General features: G+C 42.5%; 1 protein-coding gene across 2 annotated transcripts in view; it reads left to right on the forward strand.

The window, feature by feature from the left end:
• The window catches only part of ccdc69 (coiled-coil domain containing 69), a 58,247-nt gene that overhangs the window by 16,857 nt on the left and 20,294 nt on the right, over positions 1–21,096 (forward strand). For both annotated transcript variants that reach the window (XM_072264515.1, XM_072264514.1), the window contains exons 2-3: positions 3,640–3,706; positions 18,085–18,296. In XM_072264515.1, coding sequence (XP_072120616.1) covers positions 3,640–3,706; positions 18,085–18,296 — 279 coding nt within the window. The remainder of the gene's footprint in view (positions 1–3,639; positions 3,707–18,084; positions 18,297–21,096) is intronic.

Consider the following 21,096-nt stretch of genomic DNA (forward strand, 5'->3'; position numbering starts at 1 on the left):
TGTTTTATAAAGGATTTTCAGAATTTCCTGTTTATGTGCTCAATATCTGTCTTTATGATTCACACTCCAGTTGCCTGCCCTGCCACTCTGAAGGAGTTATGCACATATACTACTGCATCGTTCCTTTCTCGCACCACTTTAGAGTCATGCTTTCTAGCTTCAGTGCCTATTTTCATTCTACCAACATGTAACATTTAGCGTTTCTCAGCTTGAAATTTCACCTGGCCCTCACCACCTATTCCATCAGCCTGCTTATTTTTATCTTTTAATTTTATTTTACTGATTCTGTGGAGTAGGCCCTTCCAGCCCTTCAGGCCAAACTTCGACTTCGACAACCCGACTGAACCTTTACAGAACAGTTTACAATGACCAATTAGCCTCTCTGGTACGTCTTTGGACTATTGGAGGAACCCATGCATTCCACGGGGAGGACGTACAGAGACTCCTTAAAGATGGCACCGGATTTGAATTCCGAACTCCGGCGCCCCGAGCTGTAATAGTATCATGTTATTCGCTACGCTACCATGGTGCCCATATATCTCCGTGAAGTCCATCTCTCTCCTCATAGTTGATCCTTCCTCCAAGTTTTGCCTCAAGTCCAAACTTGGAGGTATTCATAACAAACCTATCGTGTATCATGCTATCAAACACATTGGAAATCCATGTATGCCATTAAGCATATTTCTCTTGTCAGCCCTCACTGTTACTTCATTTCAAAACTCTTATCAATTTGGTCAGATGAACTTTGTCTTTAACAATGCCAGCCTTTTCCAATTATACACACTGGGATAGAGATTCACATTTTGTGTAAAACTATCCTTTCTGGAATTTCTAATTTGCTCTGGTCCTTCAGTACTTGGAGCGCAAAAGGTTAAAATGTGTGGGGAAAGGGCATACACACAGTGGCCACTTTATTAGGGTCAGGAGTGGACCCGCTGTGGTCATCTGCTGCTGTACCCCATCCCCTGTAGGTTTTGACATGTGCATTCGGGGATGCTCTTCTGCACACCACTGTTGTAACACGTGATTATTTAAGTTACTGTTGAATTCCTGTCAGCTTGAACCAGTCTGGCCATTCTCCTCTGACCTCTGTCATTAACAAGACATTTTCACCCACAGAACTGGCACTCACTGGATGTTTCTTTGTTTGTGCACCATTCTCTGTTAACTCTAGAGGCTGTTGTGGAAATCTCAGGAGGTGAGCAATTTCTGAGATACTCAAATTACTCTGTTGAGCACCAACAATCATTCCATGGTCAAAATCACCTTTCTTCCCCTATTCTGATGTTTAGCCTGAATAACAACTGAACCTCTTGACCATGTCTGCATGCTTCTATGCATTAAGTTGCTGCCACATGATTGGCTGATTAGATTTCCACATTTAAGCGAAGTTTGATAGACACGTGGATAGTAGGGGTATGGAGGAGTCTGGTCCGGGTGCTTGCTGATGGGAGTAGGCCAGTTGCTTCTTAATGAAGATGTTTTGGGGGATTTTTTTTGATGGCATAAAGCCCCAAGATAAATGTATTTAGGCTTCGGGCGCATGGCTCCTCCACATGCTGGTAAATACAAGAACAGGTGGGAAATGGTACAATTCCAAATTGGCAGGTATCCTTAATCTTAAACTGACCCCTTCCTGAACTCTGGACCAGTAAGGATTAAAACTAAGTACATTTCATGCATTGTTTAGAGTTCTCAGTACAACATGCCTGTGAATACAAGTTATAGGCACCCAGCCATGTATGTGTGCACAGCGCAGTATATTCTACTGAGCGGCTGGACTTGTGGATGATTACTGGGGAGGACTGTAATGTTCCACCTTTGTTTTGATTTTTCACAGGGTCCGTGCCTGAAGGGCTTTAATCTGACTTCTGTGGCTTTGATGGTTAGCTTGTTTGGCTTGGATGGAGCACATAGGGAGCCTGGTCATTGGCAACGTGTCAAGGAGTTCAAGGAATTTGAAGCATTCACTTGGCTCAGCCTTTGGAAATGACAATATTGAGAGTCATCATGTGGTCTTAATCTGTTAAATTAGGAGGTATTTTGACATGGTTGATGTGTTTTATTGACTGTCACACTTCAACATCTATCGGGTAGCAAGACGGTAAATGTGGAGGGTCGAACCTTCCACGAAGTGACATTTGGCCAATGTGCACCGATTCTACCCAAGCAGGCAGGCTGATGATGTTTGTTCTCAGCAAATGGTGATCACAATGACAAGGCAAGGTCAATGAAGATTGTAGTTGTAATGAGGATAAAATGGAATTGCCTTAAGTATTCAACAGTGTTAGTGCAGGGATGGTGTTCTCCACTAGCTGACAAACCTCAAATCACATGGTCTCAGAATCAACAAGAGGCCATAAACACAAGAGATTCTGCAAATGCTGGAAATCCAGAGCAACATACACACAAAATGGTGGAGGAACTCAGCAGGTCTACGAAAAGGGAATAAGTAGTTGACATGCCAAGACCCTTCATAATTGTTGCCTGACCTTCTGAGTTACTCCAGCATTTTGTGTGTTTTGCTAAGAGGAGGCCACTTAGACCAGAAATATACAGACATTTCCTCACTTAAATATTGGTAAATAGTTAGAACTCTACTTCAGAGGGCTGCGAAGTTTCATTGATTGAACTGATTCACAATAGAAATGTATAGATACCTGAGTATTAAAGGAATCTTGCAATATTGCAGGAGGCACAGTAGGTTAGCCATGACTTTTTTTTAAAAAATGGAGCAGGCTGAAAGGAACGGGTAAAACCATGAGACTTGGGAGCAGAATTAGGCCATTTGGCCCAATGCATCTACTCCATGTCATCTTGGCTGATCCATTTCCCTCTCAAACCCATTCTCCTGCCTTTTCCCCATAACCTTTGATGCCCTGACTAAGCAAGAACTTATCAACCTCTGTCTTAAATACACCCAAATGACCTGGCCTCCACAGCCAATTGTGGCAACAAATTCCACAGACCCACCACCCCCGGTTAAAGAAATTCCTCCTCATCTTCATTCTAAATGGACATCCCTTTATTCTGAGACTGTGCCTGCTGGTCCCAAACTCCCCCTCCATAGGAAACATCATCTCCACATCCACTCTATCTAAGCCTTTCATCATTCAATAGGTTTCAATGAGATCCCCATCTATTCTTCTAAATTCTAGCGAGTAAAAACCCAGGGCCTTCAATCACTCCACGTATGATAAGCCTTCCATTCCCAGAATTATTCTCCTGAGCCCCCTCTGAGCCCTTTCCAATGTCAGCACATCCTTTCTTAAATAACAGCCCAAAACTGCTCACAACACCCCAGGTGAGGCCTCACTAGTGCCTTATAAAGCCTCAACATTACAGTCTTGCTTTTATATTCTAGTCCTCTCAAAATGAACACTAAAATTGCATTTGCCTTGCTCACCACAGACTCAACCTGCAAATTAACCTTCCGGGAATCCTGCACAAGGACTCCTGAGTCCCTTTGCACATCAGAGTTTTGAATTTTGCTCCTGTTTCTAATTCTTCTTAGCATTGTCTATTGCTGACTCTTCCATCATGTGCAAATAAATCTGAACAAATTATTATTTCAGTATTTTATTTAGAAGTTGCAGTGTACATAGGATGAGTAATATTGTTTATTTTTGATTTGAACAGAAAGAAGCCCAATCAAAACAACACAAAGAAGTTTCTCACGAATTAGCAGCACTTCGTGGCGATGGTGGTAAGAAACTGGTGGCAATGAAGTGTTCTGGTGTTGTAGGATGGAGGGTTGGAGTAGAAGGCCTGAAATGCCTTGAAATGGTCGTTAAACTTCATGCTTTTTAACTTTGCAAGTTGTATATCTGCCAGTAAAACTGAAGCCGATTTAAGATTAATTTAACTGGCGAAATGATAATTGTCCATCTTGTGATTTGGATTCAAATTGATTCAATGATAAGGTTATGATGTTTTCTGTAAGACATAACCCCATGATGCAGATTGGTCTGGATCTAACTGCCCATTAGCTATACGACTCAGTACACCACCTCCAGTGCTGTTGGCCTTTGTTACAGAATTAGATTTGTCTCTTGAAGCCTGTTACATTATATTAGTATCCTGTCAAAAACAAACCACCAGGTTCAGGAACAGTTATTAGCCTACAGTCATCAGGCTCCTGAACCAACATGGATAACTTCACTCAGCTCAACCCTGAACTGATTCCACAACCTACAGACTCAATTTCAACGACTGTACAACTCATGCTGTTGGGGGTATTTATTTATTTTTAAAAATTTGCACAATTTGTCTTTTGCCCATTGATTGTTTGTCAGTCTTTGTTTATGTATAGGCTTTCATAAATTCTATTGTATATCTTTATTTTTCTTTAAATTTCTGCAAGAAAATGAATTTCAAGGCAGTATATGGTGACATGTATGCACAGTACTTTGATAAATGCACTTTGACTTTGACTAACAAAACAGAAACACTGAACCAGATCATCCATTTGGATGTCCACCCATGACTTCCTATACATTGCATCCCTTAAGGATAGTAGCAAAACAAATTGGTCCCTGCTGCATTTGGATTGTTTCTCAGACATTGACAAGTCCCTGACCATGTTTGATGGGCCAACCCTACACATTGTCTCTTTGATGAGTGGCATATAAAGAAGGCCGTGTGACCAGCCCTTGTTCACACGGGCGTTTGATATGGAAGCTTCTCTTGGCTATGTCCCTTTTTGGAGTGGGGTTTCATACACACAGGAGAGAGCTGAGAGACATCACCGTGGGTTTCCCTTTCAATTGTTTCTAGGGAGGGAGTGGAAACTTAAACACTTTAAAGCTATTTTTTAAGAACTTAGGGCCAGCTACAGTCCTCATTTAATTGTTTTCCCAAAACGTCTCTGCCTTCTCAGCCTTTATTATGGGGAGATAATGATATGAGCAGTGTTAACCAAACCAGTACACAGCACTCCCACATCATTGCTCCTAGATTAAGCCACAGACCCTGAGGGAGGCCAGGGTCTAATGCAGCTGGACACCTCTAAATACAAAAATATGCCCTAAATACAAAAATATTCTCAAAGTACAAAAAAAACTGAGGTGCAAGGGGACTTGGGAGTCCTTGTGTAGGATTCCATAAAGGTTAATTTGCCGGTTGAGTCTGTGGTGGGGGAGGCAAATGTGATGTTAGCATTCATTTCAAGAGGACTAGAATATAAAAGCAAGGATGTAATGTTGAGACTTGGAGTATTGTGAGCAGTTTTGGGCCCCTTTTCTTTGCAGTTTCAGCACATCCTTTCTAAGAGGGCTCTAAGAAGGTTCATGAAAATGATCCCAGGATTGGATGGCTTGTCCCTATAAAGGGTGTTTGATGGCTCAGGGCCTGCACTCACTAGAATTCAGAAGAATGAGGGGTGACCTCATTGAAATCTATTGAATGGTGAAAGGCCTTGATAGAGTGGATGTGAAGAGGATGTTGGAAGAGCTTAAGACCAGAGGACGTAGCCTCAGAATAGAGGGGTGTCCTTTTAGAACGGAGATGAAGAGGAATTTCTTTAGCCAGAGAGTGACGAATCTCTAGAACTCTATGCCGTAGACAACTATGGAGGCCTAGGCTTTATGTATATTTAAGGCAGAGGTTGATAGATTCTTGACTCGTCAGGGTTTGAAGGGATATGGGGAGAAGAAGAAGATTGGGGTTGAGAGGAAAATTGGATCAGCATGATGAAATGGTGGAGCAGACTCAATGGGCCAAATGGCCTGATTCTGTTCCTATAGTTTATGGTTTTAAGGACATTAGTTCACTAAAGTTCTTGCTACATAAGGATTGTTTATCAAGTTCTGTTCTTGGTTCTAGGTTAGAAATGCTGCCAATTAATATTTCCATTTAAATAAGAAGCCCCGTACTTTAACAGGGATTGCAACCCTTCTTGAGAGTGTGTGCCCAAATTAGCAATAATCTTGTAAAATAAAATTCTCTTGCGTGCTGTGGTAAATCTGAACAAATATTCTCATTAATTAGTAACAATAATTATGGACATTGATAAGGAAACAGGATGAGTATTATTTATTTACATGTATTCATTGCTTTACTATTAATAAAAGTATAACTAAGGTAGACCAAAGCATTTTTGAAAGCCTGTTCAAATTATTAACATTAATCTTAAAGACAATTGGAAAAAGAAAATAATTTCTAACTAGTATTGTTATTATAATCCTTCACTATCCAAATACTGATGGGTACACCAAGGTCTGTGAGGACTTCAAAATGTATCCTGCAGTGTCACGACTTCTTGCACCCTGGTGCCCTGCCGGTGTGTGACACTTCCTGGGAGAGTATCTTGCTGCTCTCAGCTTCTAAACAAGTAATTTGCTGCTTCATTTGGCCGTAAAGATAACCGTCTATCTTTTTTATTATGGGTGGGGTTTAAAGAATAGAGGGGTGGCTCTGCATGCCATATGCCAACAAAAATTCTTGCGTGTATCTTGTGTACTCTAGAAGTGATCTTGTCAATTCTCGAACCTCCCCGTTTTTGCGTTCAACTCCTATGATAATAAACGGCATTCCAAGTTTTCCCAGTTGCTATCCGTTGGTATGTTATGTATCAAGTTACCCAGATCCCTCTTGCATTGCAGAATTCTGCAATCTCTCACCCATTTACAGTAAATAACACTCAGCTTTATCTTTTCCTGCGAAAAGTGGGAAATTACAAGCATTGCAGCATACTCCATTTGCCACATCTTTGTCCACTAACATAACCTAAATGTGTGTTCGTCCATCGTCAACGTCGATGAGGACCTCGACACCATTATGGTGGTGTTGAGACTAGCGCGTGATTTGGATTTAAGTGAGGGAGAGTTGCGCAGCGTCAGTCTCACCCTCTCTTCCCGATTCCCATCTGGATCCAGTGGCAAGACAGAGTCTAGACGGCTGGAGATGGGACTAGGCGCTTTGGATGACCAGGACGTCTTCTGTGTCTTGTCCTGCTCTACACGTTCCACGACGCTTGCAGAGACCAACTTCTTGACTGTTGGACCTTCCATTGGTCTCATCCGCTCAATCTGCCGGAGTCTGTCTTCACATGCTGGGATAGACAACTCCCTATCTCACCAAGGGTTTGAGACCCGTCGGCTACCCTCACCTGGTTTAGCCGGCTTGTCGAAGCCGTTGCCTGGGGTGTGGCCGCTGTCGCATGCAAACAGCTACGGGGAGCCACAGGTGAGAGATGAGAGCCAGGTGGGGACCAAAGGTGGACTAACCACCTTGAAGAGGACACGACATGTTCCCCCATCGGAGGTGCTACCCCTTCCTGACACCCCATACACACCAACATAACCTAACTATATTCCTTTGTAGTCTCATTACTGCCAGCTCAATCTTATTTGCCACCTCTCATTGTGTCAGCAAAAAATTTAGTAACCATAGCTTCAGCGCTTTCATCATGTAAAGTATAAAACATTGAAAAGCCATCATCATATGGCAATCCCCTCATTACACGGGGATGCCAAGATGGCATGCATGCCTTCTTGGACAATGTCTCCCATCCACTACATAATGTACTGGGTGGGCACAGGAGTACATTTAGCCAGAGACTCATTCCACCGTGATGCAACACAGAGCGTCATAGGAAGTCATTCCTGCCTGTGGCCATCAAACTTTACAATCCCTCACTTAGAGGGTCAGACACCCTGAGCCAGTAGGCTGGTCCTGGACTTATTTCCTGGCATAATTTACATATTACTATTTAACTACTTATGGTTTTATTACTATTTATTATTGTGCAACTGTAACGAAAACCAATTTCCCCTGGGATCAATAAAGTATGACTATGGCTATGACACCTTGCCAGTCTGATGTGTGCCTATTTACGACAACTCTGTTTCCAATTAGACAGCCAATATTCTATCTACACCAAAACCTGGACAAGTATCTTGCGGGAACTATTTATTTGATATATTTTGTGTTTATTGAAGTCATGTGGAACTGCTTCTCCATAAGTGAACACTCTTGACATTTATTAAACAAATCTGTTATTATTCAAATATGCTGATATTATGAAATGGAAGCTGTTATCTGCTGTGCATAAACTAGTTATGCACATTCCATTTTTGGGTTCCATGAGTTGTTTACTGGCATGATCTTATTAAAGAAAATCAATCTGTGCCAATTTTTAATGGGGCTGAAAAGGCTGTTGAGCAAGACCCAAGTGGCAGTCATCTGTTCTGTAATGATGATACTGTTTGTCGGGGTACTTTCTTTCCTGCACAATGGCACAACCTTTCTTTGAGAATCAGTCAGATTATATATCACCGGCATATGTCATGGAATTTGTTAACTTTGTCAGCAGCAGTAAACTGCAATCAATACATGATAAATAGAGAAAATAAACTGAATTTCAGTAAGTATGTGTATTAATTAGTTAAAACAAGTAGTGCAAAAACAGAAAGAAAGTGACAATAGCCATCAATCCATTAGAAAGTACTCTGCCATCCTATCTTTTTTATTTGTTTCACTGTAGGGTGTGATACAGAGGAGAAACTAGAAGTGTTCCAATTGATATGTGACATTATCAATGTGAAAATTAGCCAGCAATTCATGGTGAGAAGACTTCTCATGAATTGTAAATTATCATAAGATGGTGGGTAACTTACTCCACCTGCTAAATTTGTAATGAAACAAAGTTAAACTATTATGGACCAAGTCTTAAATTGTCTTCGCAGTGCACTGAAGGATCATACTAGCAAGGCTGAAACTCATATTCAGCTGACAGGCTAGTGAATGAATGTTAACATAGAATATAGAACGACACACGCAGGAACAGGCCTCTCAGCTCACTGTGTTGCACTGAACTAATTAAACTAGTGATTAAATGACTAAATAAACTGATCCCTTCTGCATGCACAATATTCATATCCCTCCACTCTCTGCACATTCATGAGCCTCTCTGAGAGGCTCTCAAATGCCTCCTTGTAGCACTCCTGCCTCCACTATCACCTCTGGCAGCACGTTCCAAGCACTCATCACATTCTGTATATTTAAAAAAAACCTGCCTTTCCCACATCATACCCCTGTTGGGCATCCTGGGATGAAGTTGTTCACATAATATCTGATATTCTGGGGACAAAGACTGGGGGTGGTGTCTCCTGGGTTTGGAGGACATTCTGTCTGTGTATATGAGTGGGGGGGGTGGTGTTAGCTAGGAGGGTTGGAAAAGGGGGCTTGTTCTGCTGTTGTGTTGTTGCTGCTTGTGTCGTTCTGCTGAACATTGTGGCGTGCTGTGTTGGGGTCAGAAAGTGTGGCAACTATTACAGGCTGCCCCCAGCACATCCTTGGGTGTGCTGGCAGTTGACGCAAACATTGCATTTCACTCAATGTTTTGATTTACTTGTGACAAATAAATCTGAATCTCCTATGAACTTGCCCCCACATTTTGACCGGGGGTGGGGGGGGAGGTATCAGCTGTTCACTCCTTCAATGCCCCTCACAATCTTGTATTGTTGTAGTTCTCTTCCAAAATTGAATTCTGTTCAAAAGATGAAATCAAATTTTGGAGCACAATCTGTCTTCAAGTCTTTAGCTCTGTTAGTTTGAAAGCTAAAGATGCTCTCTGTGGCCAGTTTATTAGGTACACTTGTACACCTGCTCATTACTGCAAGTATCTAATCAGCCAATCACGTGGCAGCAACTCAGTGCCTAAAAGCATCCAGACACGGTGAAGAGGTTCAGCTGTTGATCAGACCAAACATCAGAATGGGGAAGAAATGTGATTAAATGACTTTGACCTTGGAATGATTGTGGGTGCCAGATGGGGTAATTTGAGTATCTCAGAAACTGCTGATCTCCTGTTCTCCACACAACAGTCTCTACAGAGATAGGTGCAAATAAAACCAGAAAAACATCCAGTCAGCAGCAGTTCTGTGGGTGAAAATGCCTTGTTAATGAGAGAGATCAGATGAGAATGGCCAGACTGGTTCAACGTAACAGGAGGATGACAGTAACTCATCCATTACAACATTGGTGTGCAGAAGAGCATTTCCGAACTCACAGCACTTCAAACCTTGAAGTAGATGGGCTACAGCTGTAAAAGACCACAAGCATACACTCAGTAATGACTTTATTAGGTAGAGAAGGTATTTAATAAGGTGGTCACTGAGTTTATGTAGTGAGAAAGGTGGCAAAGTTAGTTCACAATCAATGTTTCATCATTTGACCAGAATGTAACTTGATTAAGGGAGCAAAGCTTGTGTAGAGTTTAACATTTAAAAGAAGAATTAATCAGCTCACAATTACTAACCAAATCATAAACATACTAGTAATGTATTGCAGTGAATGACCAGAAGAACTTTCTCTTTGCTATTTCATTTATTGATACCAGCAAATTTAATTGCTAATTTTGCACTATCGTTGTAGAGCATTAGATCTTTACAGAAAGTCTATTCTCTTAAGTTAACTGGAGTGCTAATGATCAAATTTCCTATGAGATCTTGGAAACTGGTAGTGTCTCTAATGGGTACAGGCCTCTGCGTCAGCTGGCAGAGGAGAATTGTCTTTGAAAATTAATTTGTGACAGTGAAACTCAAGACAGCATTGCTGGTCACTTTCATTAAACTTTTTGTGTTCATTGCACTATCATTCTGTTTAAATGACTAACATTAAATTGAAGCTGATTCTACTTGCTGTTATACTCTTTATTCTCAGTGAATTTTGATTTTTCTGGTTTTCAGACAATGAGAATCAGACAGTACAATTAACAACAGAACTGGAAAAGAATATTATTCAGAATGTGCTGGAGGGACTCTGCACGTCAGGCAGTACCTGTGGAAATAAACTTTCCATCGGTGTGGAGTCATCATTCCTCTCCAAAGCTGCTGCTTGACCTGCTGAGTTGGTGCAGCATTGTGTGTGTGTTTTTGCTGGATTTCCAGCGTCTGCAGAATCTTATGTTTACGAAATGTATTATTTATGGAATTGTCTCAAACAGTAATAAATAGCCATCAAAGGTGATACTGAAAACTAGAGACTGTCCTTTTGAGTACGGAAACATTACTTTAAGTATCAGTCCCCTTAGATAAGTATTTCTGGGCAAGTCCAATTAAAATTTTTTGTTCTTTTGAGATACCATGTTTTAATTTTAACCCAAGGTGTGACTGCTGATTTCTCGAGCAAAAACTTATTTTCAAGATGGATCGTTATTCATTTTAAATGCATGTGAAGTTTTTAAATTTTAGAATTCCAATTTAATTTAAACTTAATGGAAGTATCAAATCTGATTCTGGTTCATCACACATATTGAGAGGTATAGCGTTTAAGGTAAGAGGGGATAATTTCAAAGGAGATGTGAGAAGTAAGTTTTTCACACAGAGAGTGGCGGGTGCCTGGGACACCCTGCCTGGGTTGGTGGTAAAGGCAGATACATTAGGGATTTTTAAGAGATGTTTAAATAGATACATGAATATGGGGAAAATGGAAGGATATGGACTTTGTGTAGGCAGAAGAGATTAGTTTAGTTGGCCATTTGATTACAGTACTAATATTATTGGTTCAGCACAACATTGTGGGCTGAAGGGCCTGTTTCTGTGTTGTGTTGTTGTCTATTCATTGCTCTATGCTGTACAGTAAAATGTGTCTGTGCTAACACCAGTACACCGAAGGATATGCTGGGGCAGCCCGCTAGTGTTGCCACACCGTCCGGCACCAGTAAAATACACGGCAATGTGGCTGGGGTGGGGGAAGGCAATGTATAAAGATCACTAAATTAAATTTAACAGTCTGTGCCAGGACAGTGAAGCTTTAATGGAAGCATGTGACAGCTGATACCTTTTGCTTTTCTGTATTTGATCATTTTCTGAGCAGGAGTAAATTTAATATGATCAAAGTACACATATGTCACCTTGTACTACGCTGAGATTCATCCTTTTGCAGGCATTCACAGGAGGTACAAAGAAACACAACAGAGTCAGCGAAGAACTACACACAGATAAAGCTGGACAAGCACCCAGTGTGTTCTCTTTGCACAGAAGGGCAATGAGTCCCTATTCCATTGTTGTTTCAAGCAACTTTCACTTCAGTTTGTCCACACAGCAAGCCAGTATAAAGTTCCTTTCTGTTTGTCCATTATCCTCCCTTTTCTTCCCCTCTTGTCCTTTTCATCTCCACAGCCTTCCCTTGATCTTGGGAGGTGAAGATTCTGAAATGGCCAGTAACTCCATTTTGCATCAAATAATTACATAACAGTCCCTGTTTATATTGTCTGCTTAGTTTTTAAAAAGTGAAACTAAGACGGTGCCAGAAGGTTGAAAATGTGTACAGAGGTCACGTGCAGCCTGCTGGCCGAGGCAGCTGGCACGTGTTTACGTTTTAGACTCTCATTATCACAACAACTGCAGACTCTGTTTTCTCCTGTTACTTCACTAACCCAAACACATGGTGCAGCTCTCCGAATTGTGTTGATAGTGAGGTTTTGTGAGATGTACAGTGAGGATCAGCAGGAAAGCGAACTAATTTGTCCTATGGCTTGGTGGGGGGGAAAGGGGGATTTCATTGATATCTATCGAATATTAAAAGACCTAGATAGAGTGGATTTGGAGGGGATGTTTCCTATAGTGGTGGAGTCGAGGACCAGAGGGCACTGCCTCAGAATACAAGGACGTTGCTTTAGAACAGCAGTGAGGAATTTCTTTAGCTAGAGAGTGATGATTCTGTGGAATTCATTTGCAGGCCAAGTCACTGGGTACATCTAAAGCAGCAATTGTTGGAATCTTGATTGGTAAAGGTGTCAAAGGTTATGAGGAAAAGACAGGAGAATGGGATTGATGGGGATAATGATTCATCCATGATAGAATAGAGGAGCAAAGACAAGAGGCCAAATGTCCTCAGTCCTGTTCCTATGGTCTTATGGATGCTGAGTTGTAGAAATTTCCCAACATAATATGAGGCCAATCAGCCCCTTGAGCTGGGGACAGTCTCCTGGCTGAGAAATCTAGTCAATCCCATCATCTTTTAACCGCGTAGCACTAATACAGTGCCAGCAACTTTGGTTTAATTCCACCAATGTCTGTCAGGAGTTTATACGTTCATTCTCTGTCCGTGTGGGCTTCCTCTGGGAGCTCTAGTTTCCTCCCACATTCCAATGACATGCGGTTAGTAGGTTAATTGGTCAAATGGATGTATTTGTGCAGTGTTGGTCTTGTTGTGCCGGAAGGGCCTGTTACTGCACTATATCTGTAAGGAAATATTAAATCCTGCATATTATAATCCTCTAACTATTTTTTTCCACTGATGCAGAGACCTTGAGGACTTTCCTAGGTGTATTTCAGCATCTAAAGTACAAAGAGGGGTTACACTTGTTATGCAGGAAACTCAGGGTTTGAATTGTACAAAGCAAGCTCCCACAGCAATCATAGTACCAGCTCAGAGTTGGTGACATTGATTCAGGAGTTAAAATCAACTAAGATGGCCAGGCTTTGGCTCAACAGGCTTGGACAACAACAGGTACAGGCTAGAACTTAAGCTTGAGAAGAAGGATGTATAACAAGGTGGCAGGATGGTAGTTCAGGCAGTGGAATGCTCCTCCTGTAAGATTTGGGGCTGCAGGATACCTAACTGTTTCCCTGAGGACTACATCTGCGGGAAGTGCAACCAACTGCAGCTCCTGACTCATAAGGTCAAAGAGCTAGAGATGGACCATCTTGGAGAATGAAAACCTCACAGATGAGACTTTCACTGAGGTGGTCACACCCAGAGCGCAGGCTTCAGATAGTAGATGGGTGACCACTGGAAGAAGTAATGGGAGGAAGCAGTGAGTGCAGGGTTTCCCTGGGGTTGCTAGAGCTGTTGGGAAGGTTTAAGCTAATTTGGAAGAGGGTGGAAGCTGAAGTGATAGGGGCAGAGGGTGGGGCAGTTGGTTCAGAAATCGATGCACAATGAGACTGGGGAAGGGCCGGCAGATGATAGGGCAAAATTGCAGTCACTGAGATGAGTTGAAGTGTAACATGGGGGCAAAATCGAAAAGGGTGATGGTACAGGATGGAAGGTGTTATATTTGATTGCACAAAGTAAAGAAGATAAGGTAGATGATCTTCTTAGTACCATCAGAGATTGGTTGGTATGATGATGTGGGTATCACTGAGATGTGGCTGAAAGAAAATCACAAGCTGGGGATGCTTATAATTCCCCATTCTGGCTCCCCTCTTACCCCTACTCCTTCTCCTCACCTGCCTATCAACTCCCTCCAGTGCCTCTTCTCCCTCCTTCTCTCCCATTGTCTACTCTCCTTTCCTATCAGATTCTTTCTTCAGCCCTTTACCTCTTCCACCTGTCACCACCCAACTTCTCACTCCATTCCCTCTCCCCCACCCACCTGCCTTCTCCCCCACCCCCCCCCGGCTTCTCCTATCACCTTCCCTTCCTCTGCTTCTTATTCTGACTTCTTCCTCCTTCCTTTCCAGTCCCTTAGAAGTTGGCAATGATTCAGCATGACATCTAAAACCTTGACAAGCTTCTATTGATGTGTAGTGGAGAGTATACTGACTAGCTGTGTTACTCCTTAGTATGGAAACACCAATGCCCTTGAATGGAAATGCCTCCAAAAAGTAGTGGATGCAGCCCAGCCCATCACGGGTAAAGCCCTCCTCACCATTGAGCAAATCTACATGAAGCATTGTCACAGGAAAGCAGCATCCATCATCAGGGACCCCCACCACCCAGGCCATACTCCCTTTTCCTTGCTGCTATCAGGAAGAAGGTACGGGAGCCTCAGGACTCGCACCACCAGGTTCAGGAACAGTTATCACCCTTCAACACGCTGGAGGAACTCAGTAGGTCGGGCAGCACCCGTGGAAACGATCAGTCAACGTTTTGGGCTGGAACCCTTCATCAGGACTGAAGAGGGAAGGGGGAGAGGCCCTATAAAGAAGGTGGAGGGAGGGTGGGAAGGAGAAGGCTGGTCAGTTCCAGGTGAAAAACCAGTAAGGGGAAAGATAAAGGGGTGTGGGAGGGGAGGCAGGGAGGTGATAGGCAGGAAAGGTGAAGAAGGAAAAGGGGAAAACACAATGGGTAGTAGAAGGAGGCGGAACCATGAGGGAGGTGATAGGTAGCTGGCGGAGGGGACAGAGTGAAACTGGGATGGGGGAAGGGAGGGGGAGGGAATTACCGGAAGTTGGAGAATTCTATGTTCATACCAAGGGGCTGGAGACTACCCAGATGGTATATGAGGTGTTGCTCTGAGTTTAGCCTCATCATGGCAGTAGAGGAGGCCACGTATGGACATATCTGAATGGGAATGTGAAGCAGAGTTGAAGTGGGTGGCAACCGGGAGATCCTGTATGTTGTGGCGGACGGAGCGGAGGTGCTCGACGAAGCGGTCCCCCAATCTGCGTCAGGTTTCACCAATGTAGATGCCTCTGCTCCTTCCCTCTTCAGTCCTGATGAAGGGTTCCGGCCTGAAACATTGACTAATTGTCTCCACGGATGCTGCCCGACCTGCTGAGTTCCTCCAGCGTGTTGTGAGTGTTGCTTTGACCCCAGCATCTGCAGAGTATTTTGTGTTTACGATTACCCCTCAACAATCAAGCTTTCGAACCAGAGGGGATGACGTCACTCAACTTCACTTGCCTCATCACTGAACTGTTCCCACAACCTGTGGACTCACTTTCAAGGACTCTTCATCTCATGTTCTCAATACTTATAAATTATTATTTTTCTTTCTTTTTGTATTTATACAGTTTGTTGTCTATTGCACACTGGCTGTCGACCCTATTGGTTCAGTCTTTCATTGATTCTGTTCTGGTGATTGGATTTACTGAGTGCGCCCACAAGTAATTGAATCTCAGAGTTATATGTGGTGACTTGTATGTACTTTGAACGTTGACTCTTAATTCCTCTCCATAGATGCTGTCTGACCCACTAAATTCCTCCAGCGTTTTGTGTGTGTGTGTTGCTCTGAATTTTTCCAGCGTCTGCAAAACCTCTTGTGTTCGTGTTGTAGTAAACGGACTGATCTATCTGAAAGAACAAGAGTAGGGGATATAAAAGGGGTGCAGTATTGGTTTAATGTTTCATTGTAACACACAACCTGCAATAGTCCACTACTGTTTTAATTCTAGAATGTCAGCCTGGATTTTCAAGTTCAATTCTCTAGAGGGATATAGACACTCAACTTTCTGGCTTTAGAGAAACAACATCTGACATCTGGAGGTTTAGCACAGCCAAAGTGTGGATCTTTGCTGGCAAAGCACCTATTGTAATTTCAGCGTTAGTGGTTTGTGTGTGACATCTAATCTTTAATGGATGACAAGTGTTAGAATCTATATCCAAGAATTGATCCCTAGTATATGGGAACATGACTGAAACCTTTGTCTTTATCACTGAAACGTTTATAACGTGCCCTGCGATTCGCTGCTTAGTTACCATAACGGCTGGATGATTTTTTAATGAGAGGTTTGGCTGAGCACCAGCAAGCTGCTATGCATATTTAGAGTCCTAAAAAACCACAGAACAGAATCAGGCCCTTTGGCCCACTTAGTCCATGCTGAACCATTTAATCTGCCCAGTTTTTTCGACCTGCACCCGGACCATAGCCCTCCATATTCCTCCTATCCGTATACTTATCCAAACTTCTCTTAAATATTGAACTGGCATCCACCACTTGGACTGGCAACTCATTCCAGCCTCTCATGACCCTCAGAGTGAAGAAGTTTCCCCTCATGTTCTCCTTAAACATGTCACCTTTCACCCTTAGCCTATGACCTCTAGTTGTACTCCCACCCAACCTCGGTGGAAATAGCCTGCTTGCATTCACCCTATCCATACCCCTTACCCCTCATTATGTGTGTACCTCTATCAAATCTCCTCTCAGTCTTCTACATTCTAGGGAACAAAGTTCTAACCTGTTTAATCTTTCCTTATAACTCAGGTTCTCCAGTCTCAGCAACATCCTTGTAAACTTTCTCTTTACTCTTTCAATCTTGCTTGCACCTGTCTTGTAGGTAGGTGACAAAACTACATACAATACTCCAAATTAGACCTCACCAACGTCTTATGAGCTTCAACAGAATATCCCAGATCCTATACTCAATATTTGATCTACAAAGGCAAATTTGTCAAAAGGTTTCTTTGACATAATGGAAATTGAAAATAATATCAATTAAATAATGACATGTTGGCCCATGACCTTATCCACTGCAATGATTTCAAGACCATAAAACTAACATGAGACCACTCTCAGGTTGGAGCAGCAACACCTCATATTCCACCTGGTTAGCCTGCAACCTCACATTAACATTGATTTCTCTAACTTCTGGTAATATCGCCCCCTCCCCCCTCTCTTTTTCAATTCACTATTCTGGCTCCCTATTTATCCATTCCCTTCCCTTCTCCTGCCTATCATCTGCCGCTGGTTCCCTCCTCCTTCCCTTTCTGCCATGGTTCACTCTCCTCTCCTATTAGATTCCTTGTTCTTCAGCACTTTGTCTTCTACCTATCACCTCCCAGCTTTTTATTTCATCCTCCCTTCCTCTCTCCCTCCCTCACCTACCCACCCACCTACTACCCTATCAGCTGGTTTCATTTATCACCTGCCATCTTGTACTCCATCCCCTCCCCCCCCCAACCTCCTTATTCTGGCCTCTTTCCCCTTTCCTTTCCAGTCCTGATCAAGGGTCTGAGCCGGAAACATTAACTGTTTATTTCTCTCCATAGATGCTACCTAGCCTGCAGATTTCCTGTGGTATTTTGTGAGTTTCATTTACTTATTTATGTAGAGATACAGCACGGAATAGGCCCTCCTGCCCTTCGAGTCACTCAGCCCCAGCAGCACCCAACAACCCTGATTTAACGCTAACCTAATCATGGGACAATTTATAATGACCAATTAACCTACCTAGTACGCTCTTGGACTGTGGGAGAAAAGGAGAGCACCCAGGGAAAACCCGTGCATTCCACAGGGAGGTCGTACAGAGACTTCTTACAGACGGCACCGGAACTGAGCTCTGAGCTCCGATACCCCGACCTGTAACAGTGTCGCACTAACCTACAGGCTGTGATTTTCCATCTGTTAGAATATCTAGCCTTTACGCTTTCCAGTACTAAATAATTGTATTTCTTCCCTCTTTTTTTCAGCTTTGCCTGGAGCTGCTTGTAATCTGCTGCAGGGGGCAGAGACTGTCGCTCTGGAACTACATGAGAAAGAGGTGGAAAGGATCAGAGAGGAGCACGAGAAGGAACTTGCACAAATTAGGGAAGACCTGTGGTCAACGCACAACACGGAGAAGGAACAGCTTCAACATCTCCACACAGAGGCCGTTGAGAAACTGAAAAAGGAACAGCAAAAGGTATGAACCTTGAAAGCAGGATAAGTGCTGGCTAATCATTTCATTTTTCAGTAGGTTGTGACTGATGTGCAAACGGAAAGTGGAGGCAGAAAAGGGTGTACTCTCTGCTCAGTCCCCAAGGACTAAAATTTAATTCAGATAGTATCGGAACTATTGAGCAGGACGCACAAATGCTGGAGGAGCTCAACAGGTCAGGCAGGCAGCTGTGGAGGGAAGTAAACAATTGAATGTTTTGGACTGAGAACCTTCATTATTCCATAGCTGCTGGCTAATCTGCCAAGGGCTTCCAGCATTTGTGTGCATTGAGTAAAGCCGATTTGTCTTACAGCAGGCAGAGATTTGGGTGCTGTGCAAACGGAGCGTTGTGATTTCTGTACTCACTTATATCAAATGTTTCTATGAGAGAAATTCTGGGTGATTGAATATTTGATATGTAATCTGCCACTGTAAAGACAGAAATGGAGTTTTTTGGCGTGATGGGTTTGTTGCTAATCACAAAGGGCAACGTGATGATGACCAGTTAATCTGATTGAGAGGTGAATACTCATCAACATACTGAGAAATTCCCTCATGAATGTGTGCAGGCACATTGGAGCAAAGCCATCGGCCAGACTAGTTAAATCTAGGCTCCCACCAGTTTCCCTCACATGCTTTCCCCACAGCTGTTTTGTGCAGTTCCGAACAATCTCAAAGCCTCGATTCTCCAGCTATCCCGTGGTTCTAAGTAGTCTGTGTGCAGCTGCCAGGCCTCAGAAGGTGGATCCTGACGTCCTGCCCTAGACTGCCCTGATGCCTTTTGACAGCTCACTGCTACCTAAGGCATTCAATAGCTTTAAAAAATGCTATTGACTATTATAAAAACTATTCAAATTGAGTTAAATAATGAAAAAATAAGTATGTCAAGAAACAAAAGTTAATAGACATATACTTAAGACAAAAATAAAGCAATATAGATAAAAGAAAAAAAAGCTTTAAACTGCTATCTGATGGTTTGGTATCTGAATCCTAAGATGCTGACTCTCCTTAATGCACTGGAGGCCTCAATCCTCATGAAACTTACGGGGTTTGCCAGAAAACATATTGTACAATTGTGTAAATTCTTTTCAAAACTAAATTTAAAACGTACTGAAGTATTAATTGGAATAACATGCAGAGGTTTTGAAAACCTACGAGTTCAGCACCTTCAGGGCACGCTGAATAAACGGTGTTTTGCCATACCTGCATGTAAGTTTTCAGTTAAATGAAAGGATTCATGCCTCACAGACCAGCCATTAGTGCTATAAAGCAGATCCTCAGAGTATGAAGTGCGTCTGGCCCTTCAGTGCAATGCATTTCTTTGCCGTCTCTGGACTAAATAATGAGCCAGTGGTGATGTTCCAAGGTCAAGTGTGCCAGCGTCTGATCTCCAGTTTATTTCTGACTTGTACAATGCAATGCACAGATATGGGAAGTGAGCTAACCTGTCAATCTCAAAGGAGCTACCGGCAAACTGCAATTCCAGAGTTGCATTGACTATGTCAGTTAGCTAAGGAAGGAGTAAAGAAGGTCAGTCAAAATGGTATGGACTACAGAAGTAAGGAATTAAAAGATATTGACTGGGTGAATGTTTAAAAGCTGAAATGCAGCTGAGGAGCCAGAATGCATTAAAGTCACACCAGTACTCTACAATGCTGTGTATTAGTGTCCCGTCAATATACAGAGGACTCATTCCTGAGATTATTTATTCCGCTTTCCTGATCCATTATCCCTAAGAAGTAAGGAGCAAACTCTGGAAACAGTGTTCCATTGCATATTTTGAAAATAAATTCTTTATTACATCTACACTATGGAATAATTCAACTCGTGATGTGAATTTCTAAGATAAAGGTACATGGTTTTGATCAAGCATTTAATTGGTCAAGTTTTATTGTCGTAGGCAGACATACGCAGAGTATTAATGCGATGGAAGTTAGCTTTAGTTTTATCAGCAATAGCACAACACTTTACAAACATGACAACTTGAACTTGTATTCAGAGACTCAGAATCAGGTTTGTTATCACTCATACATGATGTGAATTTTATAGTTTTACAGAAGCAGTATAGTGCTAAGACAAAAATACCTTAAACAGGAAACATTAGTAGGAAGTTAAAGGATTGGGAAGCTTTCAAGCACAAACAGAAGGCAACTTAAGAAGTCATTAAGAAGGTAAAGATGGAATATGAAAGTAAGCTAGCCTATAATATTAAAGAGGAGACCAAAAGTTTCTTCAGATACGTAAAGAATAAAAGAGAGGCGAGAGTGGGTATCAGACTGCTGGAAAACGATACTGAGGAGGTAGTAATAGGGGACAAGGAAGTGGCAGACAAACTGAATAAGTATTTTGCACTAATCTTCACTGTGGAAGGCATTAGCAGTATGGTGGAAGTTCCAGGTGTCAGGAGTCCTGAAGTGTGTGAGGTTAACATTAGTAGGGAGAAGATTCTTAGAAAACTGGAAGGTCTGAAGATGGTAAAGTCACCTGGGCCAGATGATGAACACCCCATGGTTCTGAAAGAGGTGGCTGAAGAGACTGTGGATGCATTAGTAGTGACCTTTCAAGAATCACTAGATCCTGGAATGGGTCCGGAAGACTAGTCTTGATAGAGTGGATGTGGAAAGGATGTTTCTTATGTTGGAAGATTCGAAGACCAGAGGACACACTCTCAAAACAGAGGGGTGTCCTTTTAGAATGGAAATGAGGAGAAATTTCTTTAGCCAGAGAGTGGTGAATCTGTGGAATTCTTCACCACAGGCAGCTGTGGAGGCCAAGTCTTTATGTT

Source organism: Mobula birostris, chromosome 7, assembly GCF_030028105.1.
Source record: "Mobula birostris isolate sMobBir1 chromosome 7, sMobBir1.hap1, whole genome shotgun sequence".
Taxonomy (NCBI): domain Eukaryota; kingdom Metazoa; phylum Chordata; class Chondrichthyes; order Myliobatiformes; family Myliobatidae; genus Mobula; species Mobula birostris.